This window comes from Lycorma delicatula, chromosome 7 (assembly GCF_047948215.1).
Source record: "Lycorma delicatula isolate Av1 chromosome 7, ASM4794821v1, whole genome shotgun sequence".
Classification (NCBI taxonomy): Eukaryota; Metazoa; Arthropoda; class Insecta; order Hemiptera; family Fulgoridae; genus Lycorma; species Lycorma delicatula.
This window is the reverse complement of record NC_134461.1, coordinates 13,616,640-13,639,604: the sequence shown is the minus strand read 5'-3', so window position 1 is coordinate 13,639,604 and position 22,965 is coordinate 13,616,640. Positions and strand designations below refer to the sequence as shown.

At 29.8% G+C, this 22,965-nt stretch overlaps 1 protein-coding gene across 1 annotated transcript in view; it reads right to left on the bottom strand.

The window, feature by feature from the left end:
• Positions 1-4,735: 4,735 nt before the first annotated feature.
• Positions 4,736-22,965, bottom strand: part of LOC142327900 (gelsolin-like) — a 32,586-nt gene continuing 14,356 nt past the window's right edge. The window contains exons 5-10 of the mRNA XM_075371255.1: positions 17,824-17,906; positions 14,998-15,120; positions 12,988-13,233; positions 11,382-11,492; positions 7,552-7,674; positions 4,736-5,325 (exon numbers count right to left, since the gene is read on the bottom strand). Of these exons, the coding sequence (XP_075227370.1) occupies positions 4,843-5,325; positions 7,552-7,674; positions 11,382-11,492; positions 12,988-13,233; positions 14,998-15,120; positions 17,824-17,906 (1,169 nt within the window). The 3' untranslated portion in view covers positions 4,736-4,842. The remainder of the gene's footprint in view (positions 5,326-7,551; positions 7,675-11,381; positions 11,493-12,987; positions 13,234-14,997; positions 15,121-17,823; positions 17,907-22,965) is intronic.

The following is a 22,965-nucleotide window of genomic DNA, read 5'->3' as shown; positions in this document are numbered from 1 at the left end:
CAAAATGTAAAGATCTGGTGAAAACCGCATATGCCCAAATTGGACCAATTACAATACTTTCCCTACTAAAGCTATAGCAGTAGGCGGGAAAGTAAAATTACAATATTAACCTAAATAAATTTCTTTTTAAATAAAATACATTTAGTTTATAAATTTTATTATGTTCATAATTTAATTTCAGTATCATAACTTGTGTCTGCTACACACATCAGTTTCAATACAAGGTATGTTACTTAAAAGAATTGTAAAATCCTCTTGAGTCTTGTTCCAACTACAGGACCAGGAACAACAGCTCCATGTGAATCAACATTCATCTTCTTCATAACTACATAGTATAATTCATCTCTACACAACAAGTTACATTGTCCACACTAAAACTATTTCACACTTATGCTTCAGTTGGAAACATAGTTGAGACAGGAAACTTCTCATTTAAAATGGTAAAAGTATTTTCAATCATTCTTTGTATTGCCTTTTGTGCATGTAATTTTTTTCTCATACTTTTAGGTTTCTATTTATAGGAACCGTAAGCCACTTCCTTAAAAGTATATGCACTGTAGCCCTAAATGAAGGCATCTGTAAAGATCTGTCTATTTACAATGCTTTACAGATAGCTGAATTGTGAAGTGCAAAATCATCATGGACAATGCCAGACCAGTTTGGATTAACAACAAAGATTTTATACTTAGAAGCACAGGTTATAATAACATTTAATGCATGACTGCCATATTTGTTTATATACTATTTCTCATAGACAGAGGAAATATCAGTGTTTCTCATAGTACTATCCACTCATATAGACAGAAGAAAAATCTCATTTCTAAAAAATTTAAATGTTACATCCTGAGTACAACATTCTGGCCAGCAAACAATAGTGTAGAACAAAATAATTTATTATAGTAAAAATCAGTTTAACTGTTTGATTTACCATGCATACAAATGATTGCATCATACTGTATTCTGAGCCAATGAAGACATATTATTAATTTTTGTTCTTCACTTAATCGCTTACTGCAATTAGTTTACTTCAATGCATCTGCAATTTTTGAAAAGCTAAATTCCACTTGGGTTCAATTTAACCTAAAAGGTTCTTGGAATTTGAAATCAGTTTTCTAGTCATCACCAGAAAATACTAGCAGTTCTTGGACAAGATTCAATGTTATTTCAGTCATCCACATATTTAAAGATTTGGTTGCGATAATTTTTTGAAGGGACTTGAGTGAACATATTTTCTACAGATTTTTGCAGACTCTTCAGTATTTAAAATTATTTATTGGTGAAATGAAATTAGCCTTTTTTATTGAAGTTTTTATAAAAGATACGCTACACTTTATTCTGCTTCTGCAAAAAATATTTTGAAAGGTAAAACAGAATTTTTTTTGAAGAGTACAGAGTGAATTTCAAGAGGTATACTATTAATTAATTTCTGTTGTAATATAAAAATTACACATAAAATTATTATTAATTTTTCAGCACTGACCCCAGAAGCTATTTTATTATAAAAATGTTGGCAGCCATTATATTAATTTTGTAAATTAGAAAAATTATAGCAGCTCATTTTTTCGGTTTTTATGAGATCAACTTGATGGTATAAGAATAAAATATTTTAACAAAAAGGAATTAAAAAACAATTTCTAAACATGCGGATTAACTGCTAGTATTTTCTGGTGATGACTAGAATACTGATTTCAAATTCCAAGAAGCTTTTATACACCCAAAAGTTATATATTAAAATTCAGTGCTGGAATTTTTGTTGTAATTGTTCAAATAAAACATAATGTAGAACATTAGCACAAAATAAGTTTTAATATAGTGTAAAACATAAATTTTTCTATCTAGTATAATTTGTAAGATAAGAATATTCTTAAGGACAAGATTTTTGTTTTATAACACATACTACTGTACTGTTAATATCTGCTAGGTCTACTTTTTATTTACATATATCTTCAAAACGTTCATATAATTTGTAATGTTTCAAATTCATTTATTTTTCATAACCTTTTTTTCACACAGAAATGGATTTTTAGTTTGTATCACATTATCATTCCCAGTATTTCTTATAGATATAATATATGAAAAATGTCTGAGACACAACAGTATTAACCAGAATTCTTTTAATAATAGCATCAGTGTTCACTGGAAGTCACTGTTGTGGAGAACAGAATGAAGGTACAAATGAAGGTATTCACTGTATTCCTGATCATACAAATAGTTTAAATAGAAATGCTATAGTGCCATATTTTTTATATGAATAGTAATTGTCAAGACAATTCAATGACAAGAAATAACAATGCTGACTGTAATAAATACATTAAATGAGCATTATACTATCAAAACTAGCAATATCCATTTTTATGGCAATTTAGATAATGGCATTTCTCCATAGTGTTGTTTCTGTTTGTTGAGATATTGGGTATCAAAAAGTGGTTTAGTCCTATTTAAAATAGCATTAAAAAGTTAATATTCTCAAAACAAATATAATATATTACTGAGAACACATTCTCAAAATGTGGGAATCACAACTTGCTATTGTCAGTCGCTCACAAAACTAGCTATGTCCATGAATTATTTGGCAAAACTACAAAATAATTTTCAGAACCAGTCACGTCTAAGATCAACTAGAAAGAAAAATTAATTTCAGTAACATAAGCTAACAATTAATTTCTTAAGTGTTGTATTAAAATACGAAGAGTATTATTTAACGTAAAGTCTGTTTGGAAATAAAAACAAAACTGAAAATTATGAACAAACTTCATTACATATGAATAAAAACTACAGTTATTTATCAGTGACCTAGATAGCTGCCTTCAACTTCAACCCATTTTTCATAACATTTCATCACTACCTTATTCATTCCCCTTCAAGAAATTTCACTGTCATGATTAAAACCACACAGTAACACCATTTTTCAATTCGTCATCATCATTAAACCTTTGTGAAGCAAGCCGCTGTGTAAGATGAAGAGAAGTAAAATATTTGGTGGGAGCTAAGTGAGGGTAACGAAAAAACAAAATCTGGGAGGACAACATCCACATTGTTTGTTTTTTATAGCTCTTCTGAGATTTTTTAACTTTTCACAATACATGTCGGCATTCACAAATGTACTGCGATCATAAAATTTGATAATTCCAGTAACCCACCAAGTGGGTTGGTCTAGTGGTGAATTCGTCATCGCAAATCACCTGATTTGCAATGACGAGTTCACCAGTTTGGAAAGTCGAGAGTTCTAAGGTTCAAATCGTAGTAAAAGTAATTACTTCTATATGGATTTGCATACTAGATCATGGATACCAAGAGTTCTAAGGTTCAAATCCTAGTAAAAGCAATTACTTTTATATGGATTTGAATATTAGATCATGGATAACAATGTTCTTTGGTGGTTGAGTTTCAATTAACCACACATTTTAGGAGTGGTTTGACCTAAGACTGTACAAGACTACATTTCATACAAATCATCCTCATTCATCTTCTGAAGTAATACCTTACAATGATTCTGGAGGTTAAACAGAAAAAGGTTTCCGGTAACGATGTGATTAAACATCACTAATTTTCAAAACGCCACAAAAATTCATGTGCTGCAGTAAAATGTTTTTCCTTATGTATATTGGTTAACATTTTTCGCAACCCATCTAGCACACAATTTTTCATAACCCAATTTTTCAGTTAAATCTTCATAAATCAATGATTGTGAAATACATACAATTGTGATACAGTGAAACACCAATTTTCTCAATTTTTTAAAAAAAAAGCAATATTAGTAGAATTTCTGTTTTAAACAAGTACATTCTTATTATTTTCCTGTAATCTTAGTAAACCCTTGCGTGTACCAAATGTATGAATTGATTCATAATAGATATAATAAAATTAACTTAACTTAATAGATATAATAAATTCATTTTTTTTATAATAAAATAAATATTAACAAAAAGTAAACTGTTTTTGTATAGAGATTCTAGTAAGATTACAGCTGAAATATCCAAATGTAGACATCAAATTAAAGTATATCAATGCAGTGAGTTGACTGTATGTTATAAATCAATTTCAAAAAACATTTTATTTCATGCCTAAACAAGACAATTTTATTTGTAAGTATAATCATGATTCTTTATCATTAAGATCTAGATCAAGAAAAGGATTTAAGAAAACACTAGATTGAAGAAACAGAAATGGCTCAGGTTTAAAATGAGGACGTAATCACTAGGAGGATAATCCAGTGCGATTTTGGTTTCCTGAGCATTCATCTTGAGTGGACATACTACTACATTTAAATTCAGCAGTCCATTTTTTTTACTGTTGAAAATGAAGGGGAAGAAAAATCCTCTAAACTGGAATCTAACATTTTTTGTATATCAGTCTGGGTTACACCTTTTAAACCAAAGTACTTTATAACAGCTCAGACTTTAATTTTATCCATTTTTTAGAAAATTACTCGCCATCTAAAGGATCACACTAGACAAATATCATAGACATTTGGTCTTTACCTGTGCCATTTCTGTGTCAGGCTGAAAACATTTGAACAGTCCTGGTATACTGCCTTAGTAAAAACATAAGCAGTAAACAAGAACTCAACAACTTACCTGCCCCTACCGTTCAAACAGAATGATACTTGCCTAACTAGCAGATTTGTATAACCTGGCATTGGCAAGAAATAAAATAAATTTGACAATAGATTACCTAGAGAATGCATAAATTTAATTCAGTAAAAGGTATTATGTAAACAAAACATAAATTTAACAAATCACAACCTTTTATTTTATAAGACATTAAGGTATTTTTATTAAAAAAATATACAAAAACTTGGCAGGCACCCATTTACATCTTACTATAAAATATAATAAAAATTTAAAACTCAAAATCTTCATTGCTAATTAAAGTGTCTTCACTAGTACTATTACTACTATTATTGACTTTGAATAAATTAAAATATTCATTATTGTTAAAATTTTTATCTGTAGTTAAACTAACAAAATTATTGGTCTCAATGTTAGTATCATTATAGTTGTTATCCTGATCAGTGTTATAATTAAAATCAAAACCATCATCTGTATCAATATCTATAACATCTGTATCAGTTGTATCATAATTATCATTGTTATTAATGTTTTTACTAATGTTAAAATAAAATTCATTCACATTTTCATCAATATCCTTTCTTCTGTTTGATACATATGTACTTGTTTGATAATTTTTATTATTTGTCAGTACACCTGAAGATTTACTGGCCTCTAAATCTTCATGTACTTCAATGTCAGGCAATGATCCTGTATCGATTCCATCCTCTATGATTTCATCATCACCTTCTTCATCAGGATTAATATTATCAGCCTAAAATTAATAAAATAAAATCATATTAATCTTTGAAATGATAAACCTTTATTACCTTAGTAAAATATTTCAATATAAATCAAAGAAAACAATAAATTTATCTAAAATACTAATAACAATATCTGATTGTAAATTTAAAATCTTTTGTCTGTATATGTGCGATATCTAACTTATTGAATTGTAAACTAACATAATAAAAATTAAAAAAAATACTGTCTAAATATCTAACACTATTTTAATTTTCTTTGAAAAAAAGAAGATACTTAATTAAACCTGTAAATTTTTTGACATATATTGAGCCCTTATTCTTTATCAAATGGACCAATTTTTACAAATGTATGTTTTTATTTTGTTGAAAAGTTTTGCTGATAGTATGTTTCTTGTAAACAAAAAAATATGTGATTTGTAGTGTTCTTTATTTTTTTGCAATTATAGCTTGAATTCTATAGGTTAATGATATGTCGATACTTACATTATTTGATATTTAAAGAACTGTTGCGTATTCATGTTGAGAGTTGATACACATAAAGATTCTTATAATTTATTACTCGTAAATAACTTCTAACACACAAAATAGATTGATTATAAACAGAAAAATAAATTCCAATTTAGTATACACCTTAGAATAGCTAATACAAATTAATACAAAATTAACAACAGATTATAACAAAACAAGATAACAATCGCAAAATCAACCATTCACTTTATACAAAAAATTATTTATATATTGAATACAATTACTTACCTTTTTTAGCTTCATCATAACTAAATCATAAATCACATCAATGTTGTGCATTTTGGATTATCCCTGTTTGCAAGGGATTAACGAACAATTTCTTGTACTTAACCACTGTCCAAAAATGGAATGCTTGTAACTCTTTGTTCATTGGTTACCACACATTCACTCTGGATGCTCAAGTGTAATGATTTCTATTTTCTGCACCTTCTATGCTTTTCTATAAATTCTTTAAAATAGATTTACAGAAAAAGAATTTAAATTCTTATTTACAATGGCAACTTTAGTAGATGCTCCATAAAAAAATGTTACTTGCTCAAGTAAAACTGTGATAAAATAATTTTTATTTATTTAAATGTTAATATTTAAAGGACAGTTATAATAGTTTTTATAAATGAAATGCCAAAATAAAATTAAGTCTTCTCTCTAATGTCATTAAAAGAAATAGTATAGCTATTGCTTAGAGAAGATGATTTAGCAGCTGCTCAGACAATTACTTATCATCATCAGTGATACTTCCTCTCACGTCTGAGTTGGAGACCAATTCATATCCAGCTGACAATTTCCTACCATAGTTCATGATCCTCTGCCATTCAAATCTCAATGTGTCTAACGTTTCTTCAGTCGCCTCTTCAATTTGGTCTAGCATCTTTTCGGCGGTCTTCCATGTGACCTGCTGCCCTCGATTTTTCCCTTTACGACTTAAAATATCACCAAGCTTCTCAAGATTTTCATTAAGCCTGCAGACTATATGGCCGAAAAATCAGAGGATGTGCTGAAGCATATTGCAGACAACTTCCTCTTTATACCAGCTCATTTATAATCAAGTTGTTTGTGCTCTTTTCCACCTATGTGATGCGGAGCATTCTTCTGTAGGTCCACATTTTAAATGCATCAATTCTCCTGTATGGTATTCCACCTTGGTGGTCCAGGTTTCAATGCAATGCATGACTACTGGGAAGGCTAGTACCTGAAGCAATCTTAAGCTTTGTATTCCTCATGATTGCCATATCCTTCCAAATAGCTGTCAACTTCGTAAGTGTTTCCTTTGCCAAAATAATTCTTCTTTTTTCAGCCAATGTGCCTCCATCTTTATCTATTACTGCAAGATAAATAACACTGGAAAAATGACACACTTTCTGTTTAAGCTTCCTTGTTTGTCCAGTATTAGAATGATCTGAATAATTCTCAAATTTCAATAAAAAAAAAAAAAAAGAAAAGAAGTAGTTAAATCATTCAGATCAGCAATGTGGTTGTTGAGTTTGAAGTGGACATCGATACAAAGATACGTGCACATGGACATTTTGATCTATGCAGATAAACAGAAATAATTTAAACAGTAACATCAGATAAAGATAGTATTGTTTAGTAATTTGAGTCTACCTAAACATAATTCAATTGTAAATGTGAATAATCTATAAAATGTTGTATTTTTAAAATAAGGTTTCCCTTTTTGAATTCTTACAGACTTCTTTCAAAATAATACTGACTGGCCAATATTCTTCTTTCCATGATGGAAAAAGATTAACCAAAGTGGGAGGTTCATAACCTCTTCTAACTGCAAACACTACTGCTTCTTCAGATCTTCCTTCTGAATATTTTTCAAGAATCTCCTGTAATAAAAAAAAAGAAAATATAAATTAATTTTTTATTATGTATGATTTATCAAATTACAACTGTAATAAAAAAAAAATTTTTTCAGAGACTTAAAACACTTTAAAATTTTTTCATTGTCTTATTGCCAATTATTAAAGTTTTTACTAGACTTTTTTTAACAAAAATTTACTCTATAATATGAAATACAAAAACAATCAAATATTGATTATGAAAAAACCCATTTCCAGGTTCTCTTAGAAAGGTATTCCAGTAATAAAAATAAAAATTTTGTGGAGAAATACATTTTTTGACCTAGATATATTTATTCTTTAAAATGTACTTTAGCCACTTTAAGGAAATGGTTAAAAATAAATTTGTGAGATTAAACTTATTTTTAAAATAAATTTGTTTTTCTAACAAAAAGTAAAAAAAAAACCCAAAATAAAATGTTTTTTAAGTTATTTTTATCACTGCAAATCTTAAATGAATTATCAGAAGTTTTTGGCAAGTACTTTGAATCATTGGAAAATTTAGATCTTTGGTTTTTACCAATTTCACATAAATGTAACAATTTGAATGTAGATCCAAATATCCTATAAGATACCTTCAAATTTCTTGTAATATACTACCCAATCACACATTTCTTTAAACTGGTTTCAAATTTATTATATAGAGGCAATTGGTTTAACATATATAATCATAGATAGAAAAGAAATTTTATTTTAAGCTAATCAACGGATTAGTTTAATGTTATTTTTCATTTCTTTATATTTTGCGGTACTCCTTTAATTTAAATATATATGCTACAACCTAGAGTCTCAATTATCTGTTTTACATGTTATAATTTATTCCTAACTCAACATATTTTCCCCCTGCACAGCCCTCTATTATCAAATTAGCTAGACATACAGCTATCTTAAGCCTAGGAGTTTTTTTATTTCTTTTAGGTATCCTTGTCACATCCAACTTTTAACATAGCAATTCAATCATTATATCTTATTTAACACAATTAATATTTCAATAATTCATAGCATTTCCTCTAATATACTTTGAATGAATCTAAATCTAATATATTTGAATTAGTTTTTTAAAAAAATACTTATTTTATCGTTAACCCACCCGGTTGGTCTAGAGGTTAAATCATCATCACAGATCAGCTGTCACAAATCTGATTTGTTTCAAATGATTTGAATCTTAGAAGTTCAAATCCTGCTAAAGGTAAGTTACTTTTTTATAGATTTGAATATTAGATAGTGAATCCTGGTGTACTTCGGTGGTAGATGTTCAACTAACACACATTTCAGGAATGGTTGTTTGTACAAGACTACCACTTTATTTACAAGTCATACATGTCATCCTCATCTCACTGGACCGTGGGATCGCTTATTGTTCACAAGTTAAACAGATTGTAATGTACCCAAAAGTAATAGAAAATAAATTTCATTGTTAATAATAAATAATGAATTTAAGATGGAAAAATATTATAAAGTTAATTTTACTTAGACAGTGGTTGAAGTAAAAATGTAGCAAATGAAATTAACAGAAAAAGGCTAGCAGTGTTAATAATAATTAAATGTTTTTAGCAATATTTCTTTACTGAATGATATTTTCAAAACATTCACTGGGATGGCTTTCAAATTCAAGTATTAAAAGTAAAAATCACAAAATATACTGTCAATTTCATCGTTATAATAACTAACCTAAAATAATACTGGAATTTACAAATCACCAATGCAATTAGAACAAACCAATTAGTTTTGTTTATAACTCATGCACATTGAAGGAACATGACCTTCATAGTTTCTGTATTTTGTTAAAGTAGTCATAGTTTCTGTATGTATGTTGTTAAATATATGTTTTAAATGAATTTAAAAGATTAGATATTTTATATCTATTTATATTCAACAAATAACCAGAAAGGTTTAATATACCATCTTCCAAACTAGTTCAACTCTTTATAAGATTCTACAAAAGCCTTTTCCTCTTCCAAATGTTCTAAGACTTCATTTTTACTTCATCAAACCTCCTAATTCTACATCATCCAGTAATATCATCTTCCTGTCTGGTTTCTACTATACGAGGTATGTTCAAAAAATAACGAGAATTTTGAAATTTTGTGGGTTGAATTAGTCCGAGTCTTGGAATTTTTTCGTTGTTGTATTGATAAACATGTCTGAAAAGTATCTGTACATTTTTAGTCATGTTGGAAGTTTAATCTGTTGTCAGCTGTCAAAAGTATAACACGTGTTTTGGAATGATCGGCGATTTTTTATTTGTATAAATAATGGATCAGAGAATTTATATTAAATTTTGCAATAAGAATAGAATAAAGTGTAGCAATGTTTTAAAAATGTTAAATGTTGCTTTTGGTGAGTCTGCTATGAGTAAATCAAGGGTTTCAAGTGATATAAGCATTTCCAAGAAGGTCGTGAAAACATTGAAGATGAGCGTCCTGGACCCCCAGCACATCAACAACCGATGAAAACAGAAAAAGTGAAAGAAATGTTTATGAATGATCACCAAATCACAATCGGAGAAGTTGCTGATGACGTTGGGATATCAACTGGCTCATGCCATGAAATTTTTTCAGATGTTTTGGGTATGAAATGTGTGACAGCAAATTTAACAGTGGCAAATGGAAGTTGCTCAGAAGTCGCTAAATGAACTCAACAACAATGCAAAACTACTCTGAAACAGTCATAACAGGTGATGAAACATGGGTTTACGGATATGATGTCGAAAGGCTAACGCTCAATCGTCCCAGTGGAGGCACTCTCAATCACCAAGACCAAAAAAAGCTCAACAAGTACAGTCAAATATGAAGGTTGTGCTCATCGTGTTCTTCGATTTCAACGACATAATGCTCAATGCTGTTTGCGTGAAGCAAACAGCGTTGAGCAGAAAAAAACACCCAGATTTATGGTGAAACAATTCATGGCTTTTGCACCACAATAATGCATCTGCTCATACTTCATTGCTTGTTCATCAATTTTTAGCAAAAAACAACACTGTAATGATACCCCAGCCGCCATATTCGCCAGACATGGCCCCATATAACTTTTTTCTATTCCTAAAAATAAAGAGAACCTTAAAGGGCCATCGTTTTACAAGCATAGATGATATTAAAAGCAAATAGCTGAAAGTGCTAAACACTATTCCAAAGATCGAGTTCCAGAAGTGTTTCCAGGACTGGAGTGTATAATAACTAATGGGGACTATTTTTAAGGGGATAACATTAATGTAGATAAATAAAATTCTTTCCAAAAAACAAAGATTCTCATTACTTTTTGAACACACCTCGTATATGTTTTCCATGTATGAAGTTCTACATTCCATACAAATATTTTCTAGTTTTTAATTCTTAGATCAATGTTTGATACTAGTAGACTTCTTGCCATTGTTTCTGTTTTTGAACTCTACCTTTTCCTTTGATCCTTTCTAATTTTACTCCCTGAGTAACAAAATCCTACAACTTCTGGTATATTATGTTCACTGATTTTATTATTTAATCAATTATCATTCTCAATTCTTTTCATCAGCAATAATTTATTCTTATCAATTCTTAACAGATATTTTTCTCGCAACAATTAATCTATCCGGGTCTATATTTTTGAAATATAAAATAACAATAACTTTTTAAAATAAAAATATTAATAAAAAAATAACAATCTAAGAATTAAAACTTAATATACATTTCTAAACATTAAAAAAAAGTTATCTTTACTTCAGCACGTTCAATTGCAAGTTCTTTTTCCTCTTCAGTAGCGTGAGATCCAACCCAGACATACACATTATCACCAGAATCTATTATGCTTACATCATCATCAAGCAATTCCTGAAAAAATTAAAATTATTTTATTTTCCGGTTTTTTCAGTCATCTGAATAAACCACTCACTTTAATTAAAAATTTTAACTTACTCTTTAGTTAAACATCCCACAGAAAATGTAACAGTAACAAACTAATTTATTTTCATACATTATCTAATACTTTTGGAAGTTCATATAAAATCTAATTGGAAAAAAAACCTTTTGGCACGCCAGAAGATGGAGGTAGAGTTCACCGATGCTAAGTAGGGGAAAAAAGATTTCCATCTTAAAGTTAAGAAAAGCTTCAAATTTACTCAATACGACAATGGTTGTGTGTGAAAAAAAGTTTCACATGTTTAGCATACAAGCCCCATCTTCTTACAATTCCAGCAACATTTTGGTCATCTCTTGGCGTAAGGGTTGGTTATGTCAAAAATTATTTCAGACAAAAGTTTTAGGTAATGTTTAGAGGACTAATGACCAATTTAAACTGATTCGATACTGTACCTATTAAAGGAGGAATGATTTATTTTTGTCTTCAAAACCCCATTTTTTCCACCCCCTGGGCCAATGGTTAATGATATCAAAAACTTTACTTACATAAGTTTTAGGTCCTTATCCAAAGAATAGTAGGAACTTTAAACGAATTCAATATTTTACTTAATAAGAAAGTTATAGTGATATGTTGTTATAGTGTAGTACGTTTCTACCCTCATGGTTCGATTTTAGCCATTAACAAACTCGATCAAGATTTTGGAACAAGTTATTTTTAAGGAACAATTTGAAAGTGATTGGTGCAAAATAAGTGTTTTTGAGCTGTTATTCAATATGTAAAGCCATTTTATTTTTGGAACTATACAATATAGAAACGTGCATCAAAGAAACAATACTACAAGAATTGTGAAACAATAAATTTTTTTATTTAATTGTTGATGTATTGAGAACAGTTTACAAAAAAAAAATGTTATTAAGTAAAATATCACAGTAAAATTCAGTCAATTTTCTCCATTTCATTCTTAGGAAACATACATGTTTCAGTATTTGATGAAGTTAATATATTTGAAGTATGATATACTCTTAATTTAAGGCTGACTGCTTAAGCAATAATGAAATTATTTGAATAAATCTACAACTAAATAATCTTCCTCAAGTTTCAATAAATATAGAGATAAAAGAAAACTTAAAATATAATTGATAAAAGGAAATAAGTACAATTTGTTACAGAGAAACAATAAAACAGGAAACCAAAGAAGGTTATAATCTGCCAGAACAATAAGCATTATATGAAGGATAATTTTAATAAAGAAAATCAAGCTAGGACTTAAGACATATTTTGGCAATTCTGACAAGCAAATTTAAAGTACTGTTAGGCAGAAAAGAAAAATACTTTGAAAGATAAAGTTCTGACTAGTTGCTTTTGATGAGTTTTAAGCAAACAAGTGGTTTTGTACAAACATACAAACCACTTATTAAATATTAAACATTCTGATTTATATAAAGCCAAAAATCCCCTAATACTTACATGTTGATCAAAGTGATTGATTTCATCTAATCTTAAACTGTTATCAACAAGAACACAATGGTAAAGTCTTAACGGAACAGTAATTCTCCTATGGTGAAGGTAGCTATGTGGATATGTCACTCTTCCACCCAGTGTAGACCAAAAATCAGGAAATTCAGAGCCTTCTTCAATAATGAAAATTTTTTTATGAGGCGACAAAATATGACACAGATTATTAGCCACTTGCCTCTCTACTACTGAACAACCCTGTAAAAAATATAATATGTAATTATTTTATACAAAAAAGCTTTTAGTTAAAGTATATAATTAAATAAAATACTCAGTACTGTTAATATTGTTCTACTACGAAATCCAAGCAGCAATGAGGAGTACTTAATTAAGAGTTGTGGGGTACTAATCGGTTCATCTTTTCTACAATAAATTTTGGTTATTTGGTCATTGTAAATTGAAGTTACACTTAATTTATTACTAGATATGAAAAAAACTACTTTTACTAACATTACTTAAAAACTACTTAATTTTTTTCTATTTCGAATAGATAAATAATAAAATTAAAGTGGAAATTTTCCCTTTATCATGCATGGGGGTGATTGTTAGTTTTCTATGATGCAATGGTCTTTGTTTCTCGGAAAGGCAATGTCTTCTTGTACTTGATCTAACCATCTGTTCTTAGGTCCCATTCTTGGTCTTTTATCTAACAGTTTTAAATGGAACACCTGTTTTATCTTTCTTTTTCTTTCCATTCTTTGTCCATACCAATGCAGACATATTCAACTACAATAGTTCACTATTCTTTCTTTTCCAAATGTTTGTTTCACAATACAGAACTTTATCTTCCAAAGTATTTGTCATTTCTGCTTGTCAATGCTTTAAATTTACATGTCAGAATTGGTAAAATATGCTTTATTAAGTCCTAGCATAGTTTTCTTTATTAAAATGATCTTCATATAATTCTCATTGTTCTGGTAGATTATAACCTGCTTTGGTTTCCTGTTTTGTTATTTCTCTCTAATAAAATAGAAAGTAGATATTTAAACTCTTAAATTTTCCAGAATCTTACTTTTTACTGGTGCTTTATATTTTATATATATATATATATATATATATATTATTTTTTTTAATTTATGTACTTATTTCCTTTTAGCAATTACATTTTAATGGAAAATTACAACTGCTGATGAAAACTGGATTTTGTAGCATGCGACAAATGTTAAGCTTGACTTGATCTGAACCCAGGATCTTCAGGATGAAAAATGGAAGTGCTACCACTCCACCTTGGTAATCAACAGGATTTTAATATTGTGACAAGGGTTGAAACTACTCTCAAATGGATCATATAATACTTCATTTAGAAAGACTAAAAAGTGTAAGGTTGAAATAATAAATAAGAAAAATCTGCACAACTCTTATTTACAAGGATGGAAAGTATAACCCTATGATGATAATAAAAAGTTATTCTCATTTAATTTTATTTAAGACTAATTATTCAAAAACTTAACAAATTTATAATGGGAAGGTTGTAAATTATTTATAATTTTTTTAATTTTTAAGGTAACTTAAAAATAATTTTAATTATATTATTTCTTGGGAATTTTCAGTGTCAATATTTTTTGATAATTTAGAAATTTTTACAAGCAAAATTCTAGTTAAATCAAACAAATTTTAAGATATAGCTTCTTCCATTTTTATACAACATTGAACTGAATCAATCTTCCAAATATACCAAGCAATAGCTTAAGATGGGCCTCATAAACATAAAGTGAAATACACACCAACAAACATCCATATACGTATAAATTTATACCCAATATTTTCATATTTTTATACTCTAGTGATTTAAAAATGTTCTGAAATATAAAAATCTAAAAAATATAGATTTTCCTTTATTTATATAAATACTATTCCTCAGTTACATGTTATAAGAGAAGATAAAGTAAAATTCTATAATATTTGAAGTAAGATAACTAGATAAACTTATAGTTCAAATATATAAAATTTATTTATACTTACATGACCATACCATAAATATGATGAAGCAGGTGTTTCTAAAATATATGCTTCTTCTGAATTTAGTGAAGATGCTAAAGCAGGAACTTCAATCGCTTGCCCATCACCAAGACAGCTACTTCTTACCTTTAAAAATACAAGTACATGTTTTTACTAGAGATGGCTGAAATGTAATGCACAGTCACTCATAACTTGTAAATGAAAAGAAATACTTAAATGAAGTGATTAAGTAATTAAGTGATTAAGATGAAGTGTTGCAAAACATTTTCTAAAATATTGTATACATTAGTCATTTTAAGAGCTACCATTGGATCTCATAAACTGAAAAACCTATGAAGAAATTTAAATGAGAAACTTTTCTTCGATTTTTGACAGCATTCATACTCTAATGGCATGTTCGATATCTTTGCTATTGTTGTGGAGTTGAGTACTCCTGCTATGTCATGCTTTATCATAATGAGAGATGGCTTCCTTTTCAACATTCTAACAGGAGAAAAAACTTGGGTGCATCATTTTGACAATAAAGAATGTCGGTGGGCTTTTCTAGTTTCACAATTTATAATTGTCAGCTCCTCATCCAAGGTGAATTAAACAGCCTTCATATGTCTCTTTAATTGTGGAAAGAAGTGAAAATTGCATGACAGCAAAATTGGTGAGTATGAAGGGTGTGAAATAGTTTAAATTCCTTGGAAGTTGCTCAAGATGTTGAGGCCAAGCATAATCGTTTTGTAGAATTATTGACTCTAAGGGTTGTCAAATACGACACACATGTCTAATAAAAGTGTTTTAACGTCTATTTGAACAGCACAGAATTTACAGTCAACCATCAAGTAGTTGGTTACATGCTTATGTTAGGAATTCCAGAATATTGTCAACAAATTTATTTTACAGTTGTGGTTTGAATTTTTTGGATTCTGGCGAGCCATAGTGCCATTGTTCCTAATAAGAGAGCTACTATTTTGCTCTCTTATTTTTCTTCCAGATTGTAATGATGCACACAAGTTTTGTCTACTGTTAGAATACTGAAAAGGAAGCCATCTCTCATTACAAGATATCAAACATACCATAAGGGTATTAATGCAGTCAAAAATCGAAGAAAAGTTCCCCATTTAAAGTTCTTAATATCTTTTTCGGTTTATAAGATCCCAGTGGTAACACTTAAAATTAACACTATAAACAATATTTTAGAAAATATTTTCCTTCACTTCATTAGTACTTTACATAAAAATTATGAAAACTGGTTATAATTAACTTTTTCTCACAGAATAATTATTTCAACTGTCATTACAAACTTGGAAGTTTAAATAAACTTTAACACAAATATAATTTATGGGTAATTTTATACATATTTACATGTTATATAAATTATTTTTTATTACTGTGTTGAATAATTTTTTTTTTAAATTAATTAAGAAGGTATCATTTTTAAACTTACTCTGAATTAGGAATGCTTATTAGATTTGTCTTTACTCTTAATATACTTCAACCCCAGTAATTAAAACTTAGTTAAATCCACAACTACAGTTTCCCTTATAAAATCACAAATTCCAAGGGCACAATACTTCTAAACATACCCATGTCCTTATGTCAAGTCACATCAACATTTAACCAAAACCCATAGAAAACTTTATGGGAAAGGGATGGAAAATAAGAAATAAGGCAATTTTCTTCTGGAGGGCAATCTGGCTCACCTAAAGAAGTATATCCATCCAGAAAGTGAACAATAAATGTCGATCTGATCATCCACAACTCCTCAGAAGCTTGTACTATTTTTAGCCAGGATGAAAAAAACACATTAATGAATATTAATTTTTTATTGATTAGCACAAATATTTGCTGAAAAAAAAATTTTTTCCTTAAATATTTTTCCTGGACTGAGAAAGAGGCTTCCTCAAGATATCCATTCTTAAAATTAGCAGCATGTGTACTGCAGCCAGTTAACTGTATAAGCCACTCACTAGATAAATAATACATCTTTTATTCTGATCAGTAGAAAATAATAGATCATGTCTGAACAGGAAGATATGCTCTTTCATGGGTAAAAAACGAACTACCTCAGCATTTGCCTGAATGGATAAGGGAAACCGTGGTAAAACCTTGATCACAGCAGCATCAAGGACTACACAATTAATTATAAAAAAAATAGGTGTGATTAAAGTCCATAAGAATTACTTAAATTACAAACAGATGAAATAATGTTAAGGTATTATGAAGAGTACATGAAGTTCAAAACTTTCTGAACTACAAAACAATTTAGAATTCAGAAGGCATTAACGAAAATTATTTGAACACATATTTATGTACATGTTAAATGGAAGGCAGAATACCCAGGGTCTTTTACAATTTTTTAATTAAAACAATATAAAAATCCATCAAAAGCAAAATCTATCAATATTGTTTCTAAAAAAGAGAATTTTTTAATTGTACTTTAATTAACTTGGTGAGAAAATAGTTTAAATGGTTTGATAATTTATTATGAAAGGCAATGGAAACAAAATAATAAGATCCTTTCTCATAAGCCATAGTATAATGTTAATATACAGAAACAATTCTGTTATCTGGTTTGATAAAGGTGGATATTATTTTATTAAGAATAAGTGACTACTTTTATTTTAATAAAGATTGCGTAAGTATAAATGTAAGAAGTTAACATTCTTAATCCCTCAATCATTGTCACCAATTAGTTACTTTGCTGTAAAAATCTTACTATGCAAGATTCTTTTTTTTATAAAAACAAAGCTTACTAATAATGGACTGGACCTACATATATTGGATTACACTTTTATACAACAGAATTGTGAACTATACCTGATTAATTGAATATCATACCTTAAACAATCTTACTCTATTATCAAATGTTTCTGGTCCTTTGAAATAGTACCCTCTGTTTCCCAAGTAAACCACCATGTTACCTATAAAAAAAAACAAAATTAATAAAATAAATTTATTCATAATTAATTTAAATTAATCTTAATAGTTTTTTTTCTTTCAATTATGTTGCCTAATATGTCAAGTCCTAATTTATTTTGGAGCAAATAAATTTTTTTTTTTAATATACTGACTTTATATGTTACTAACTGCAAATTATGCAATCTGTTACAAACTCAGATTTAAATATACTATTATTATAATAAATTAATGCAACAATCAGTAATATATTTAACTGTTATAATTAAACAAGCATTGTAGTTACATAACACATGGTAGGTTCAAAAAGTTCTCATATTGCCTTGTTTTGTTTAAAATAGCAATCATAATAAAGAAATCTTTGGTTTTTATGTTAGCAGCACTCATGATATTACTCACTATACAGCCATATCACATGCTTATCCCCAGTGGGTTCAAGGGTCCATTCAATTGAGTGGTGGGAAGAATCAAGGCCTAATAATGAGCAGAGTCAATTTCTCTTACGTCTCACCTGTATGGGTGGTATAAACATAAACGCAATATTTCACAAAACCCTAAATACCAGCCAGGGAGTAATTTTTTCCAGGACCTTCGGGAGGTGGCCATTACTGGAATAGCTGATGAATTTCATCCCCAAGCAGTTGTAGAAATGAAGCAAAAAATGAAACATCAGAGTGGAATGTAAGAACCTCTTACACCTTCCCTTATATTAACGTTCAACCTTCCCATACCCCTGGAGAAAATAAAAGTAGGTTATCTATCAGTTCAAGTACAACCTTTCATCCCTAACCCATGGCAATGTTTCTACTGTCAACAGTATGGCCACACTACAACATCTTGCTTGAAAACTGAAATATGTGCTTAATGTGCTAAAGAAATTCACACTAACACTAACACTAACTGCCAAGAAAATGAAAAATGTGTGAACGCTGTTCTCTGCACAAGTCTTCCCATCTGTCTGGTCAGAAGCCATTGTCATAACAGTATTTAAACCTAGTAAAGACAAAGCATGCCCCTCAGGCCACGACCCTATCTCCTTGACAAGCATTTTATGCAAAGTGATGGAGAGAATGGTGAACCGCATCGTACTTAGAGAAACATACCCTTTTATCTCCAGAACAGTGTGGTTTCTGACAATGATGATCTTCCATTGAGCATCTAGTGTCACTGGAAACAGCTATTCTAAATGCTTTCCTGCTCTGCAGCGCCTCATCACTATCTTCTTTGATATTGTACAACATGGCCTGGCTACATGTTATTCTGGACACCCTTAAAAAATGGGGAGTTAAGGACAATATGTTTGCCTTTATTAGGGGTTTCTTAAATGACCAAGCTTTCCATGTTCGTGTTGCGGATTCTTTGTTGGTAAGCTTTACCTTGGAGAATGGAGTGCCTCAAGGAAGTGTATTAAGTTCCATCTTGTTGGCTATAGCCATCAGCAGTATTAATAAATGTGTACAGTCACCTGTTTCATGTTCTTTATTGGTTGTAGATTTTGCTATATATATCACATCCCATTCAACAGCCACAGCTGAGAGACTACTGTAAAATACTATATCTTGCCTTGAATCTTGGTCCAATGACACCAGCTTCAACTTTTCACCTGAGAAGACAAAATGTGTAGTCTTTTCTTGCCTGTGAGATCTTTTTATTCCACAATTCTTTCGCAACAGAGTGTCAATTGCTCTCTCTGTTGACGTTAGATTTTTAGGTTTGTTTTTTAACAACTGTCTTACATGGTTCAAACAAATCAAACAATTAAAAACAAAATGTTACAACCTTCTAGAAATGCTGTGAGTTCTTAGCAATGCCAATCGGGGAGCTGTTTGATCATTTATATTGCGTTTTATTGTTCCTTAGTTCATTCTCATTTAGATTATGGTTGTCTCACCTACTCTTCAGCACATCATACCCCGTTTAAGATGCTGGATGCTGAACATCACGCTTTCCTTTGTCTTGCTGCAGGTGCCTTTAGATCAAGCCCTGTCACAAGCATACTTGTCAATTGCAATGAGCCATCACTCTGAGATAGACGAGATCAGTTTCTAGTATCTTACTCTGTCTGTCTTAAAGGACAACTGAATCACCCGGTTTTTAGTGCAATCCCTGCAAATCCTCATTTACAAAGGTATGAGGGCCACCCACATTATACTGCACCTATGGGTGTTCGTACCCAGCACTTACTGCACCTTTTAAATTTTGACACATCTTCTATCTTTCCAACTTATCCCTGTTCATATCCTCTGAGAAGAATTAACCTCATAAATTTTAATTCTGACCTTACCAAATACAATATAAAATCAACAACCCCTTTTGTTTTTTAGTAAATGTTTTACCAGTTTCTTTCCAAGACAAATCCAGACGCAATAGTATACATAGATGGATCAAAACAGAATGATACTGTTGGATATGCATTTATTGTTAATGACAGATCCTATATGTTTGGCCTACCTAGTGAAGTGTCTTCACTGCTGTTTGCAATCAATAAGGCTTTGAATATCATTAACTCAAAACACCATCATATTGTTATTTGTAGAAAATTGTGCTCGTGTAGTGCACTCCAAGCTTTAGAAGAACCATTGCAACACACAAGAGAGTTTCTGCTGGATCCTTAACTAAGTGAGAATTCTAGGTAATGAACATGCAGATTCCACTGCTAAAGATGCGTGTAGTCATCTTTAGTGAAGGAAGATGAGTGGTCATCTTCCTTCACCACTCGTGTTACTTCATGAGATTTTATTAATTGTGTAAAACACACTCTTCAAGCAAAGTGTCAAGGTAACAAGACTGCTACAGTATATAATAAACTATGACATCAGAGATACTGTGTTATCATGGAACTCTTCATGTAGAAAAATTTTGCCAAGAGGAAATGTTCCTCTGCTGATTCCGGTTAGGACATTATCAGAGATACTCACGAAACTCTTCATCTAGAAAAATTTTGCCAAGAGGAAGTGGTCCTCTGCTAAGTCCGGTTAGGACATTATCAGAGCTACTCACAGGTATCTGATGTCAACAGAAAACACACCACTGTACGTATGATGTGACGCTGCTTGACTGAGCACCATATCCTTGTGGATTGTGTATGTAATACAGCCTTACCTTGTAAATTTAAATTGCCAAGAGACATTTTCTGAATCCTGGGCAATGATAAGGAAGTCTTAGATCAGGTCTTGTTATTTCAATGATGTATTAGTATCCTTCATAGAATTTAATATTTTTTTGCCATGTAAGACCAACAATCATTTTTGATTCTATTTTTGTTTATTCACGTGTATATTTTGTTCAATTGTTGAACACTGTTTTAGTTTAGTTGTTTTCTTATAATTGTTACAATTTTTATGTTAGTTCTTTAATCTTTCTGATATCCAAGAAGAGACCCTTTACATTCCTCTTGGACTTTGTTAAATTTTATTTATGTTTGTTAAATTCATATTTTTTTATGTCTATGTTTATTTTTAAACATTAATATATTATTTTAATATATATAAATATTTAATATTTATAATAATGTTTTTAATTAATTATTTTAAATAATAATATTTAATTCATTTTTAAAGTAAATAAGATATTTTTAATTAAAGTATCTTACTTTAAGATTACAACTGTGGTATTAGTTTTAATTGATAACTTTAGCTGTGATATTAGTTGTAAGTTTTTTTTTTTTGGCAATGATAACATGAAAGTATTTTTTGCCCCCCCAAACAAAATTAAAAAATATATCACATGCTTTCTATTTTGCATACAACAAAATTAGAAATGTTTATTAAGATCTTGAATTTTGCTTAAAAAAAATCAGTTAGAAACATTAATGCTGTTTGAACAAGCATACGGAGAATCAGCAGTGAAGAATGCAGTGGTTTAGAATCGGCATAAGCATTTTAATGATGGTTGTGTTAGTGTTTAAGATGTTAAGATGACATTTGCTGTAGGTGTCTGCCTGCTTCGATAAATGAAGAAAATACTGAGTGTGTTGAAAATCTTGTTTGATGCAATAGAACGACTGTCAATAGTTGTAATATCAGTTACAAATTGCAAAAGTATTCTTCATAACGATCTGAACATGGCATTGTGTTTGTCAACAGATTATTCCAAAAATGTTTGCACATCAGAAAGAAAGTTGCATTACCTGTTAGGAAACCTCTCAGCATAACTAATCAAGATCAAAATGTTCTTCAGATAAAAGATGCAAGACATGGTATGTTCTTTAACAATCCACAGACTAAATACCAGTCATCATTATAGAAATCAACAACAGCTCTGCAGTCACAGAACTTCCTTTGGATCATAGGAAAGGAAAAGTTGTGTTGGATGATTTTTTTTTATTCACAGAGTATTCTTCCCTACAAATTCATAACTGCTAGTGTTCAAAGAAATGTTCATTAATATCCTACATCATTTATGGAATGCAGTAAGAAAAAAATGTCATGAAAAGTGGGAAGAAAAGAATTGAATTGTTTTGCATGACAATAATATTGATCCTCAGTTGCCAAAGAGTATCTGGCATGACACAATGTTAACAATATGGAACACCCACTGTATTCCAAACTTGCTAACAGCTGATCTTTATTTGACTCCTAGCTTGAAAAATGTTCTGAAAGGGAAAATATACAAGAATACTGTTGTTATGATGACCGATACAATGAGCCAAGGACATCTCAAAATCAGTTCCCAGCAACGTTTTAGATGTTGGCAAAAGTGTGTAGCTGTCAAAGTAAACTACTTTGAAGGAAATGCACTCTGAATTATTCTCATGTAAACAGTTATTTAAAATAAACTAAGTTCAGGAAACTTTTTGAAACTACTTTGTATTATTAGTGTGTTAACACTAATTAATCAATACATACCTCCTAATTTCAGAAATCCTATTTTAACACAATCACAATATATAAAATTGGAGGTTACTTATTTATGAATAAGAATCTGAACTTTGTTAAAAGAATTTTTTTTTTTTAACTTTCATATTACTTCCTCTAAAATGCTGTCTCGCAGGGTAATGCAATGTATGACTTTTCACTGTCATAGTGCTTCCGGTAATTTGTTTGTGGAATAATACAAAGTTCT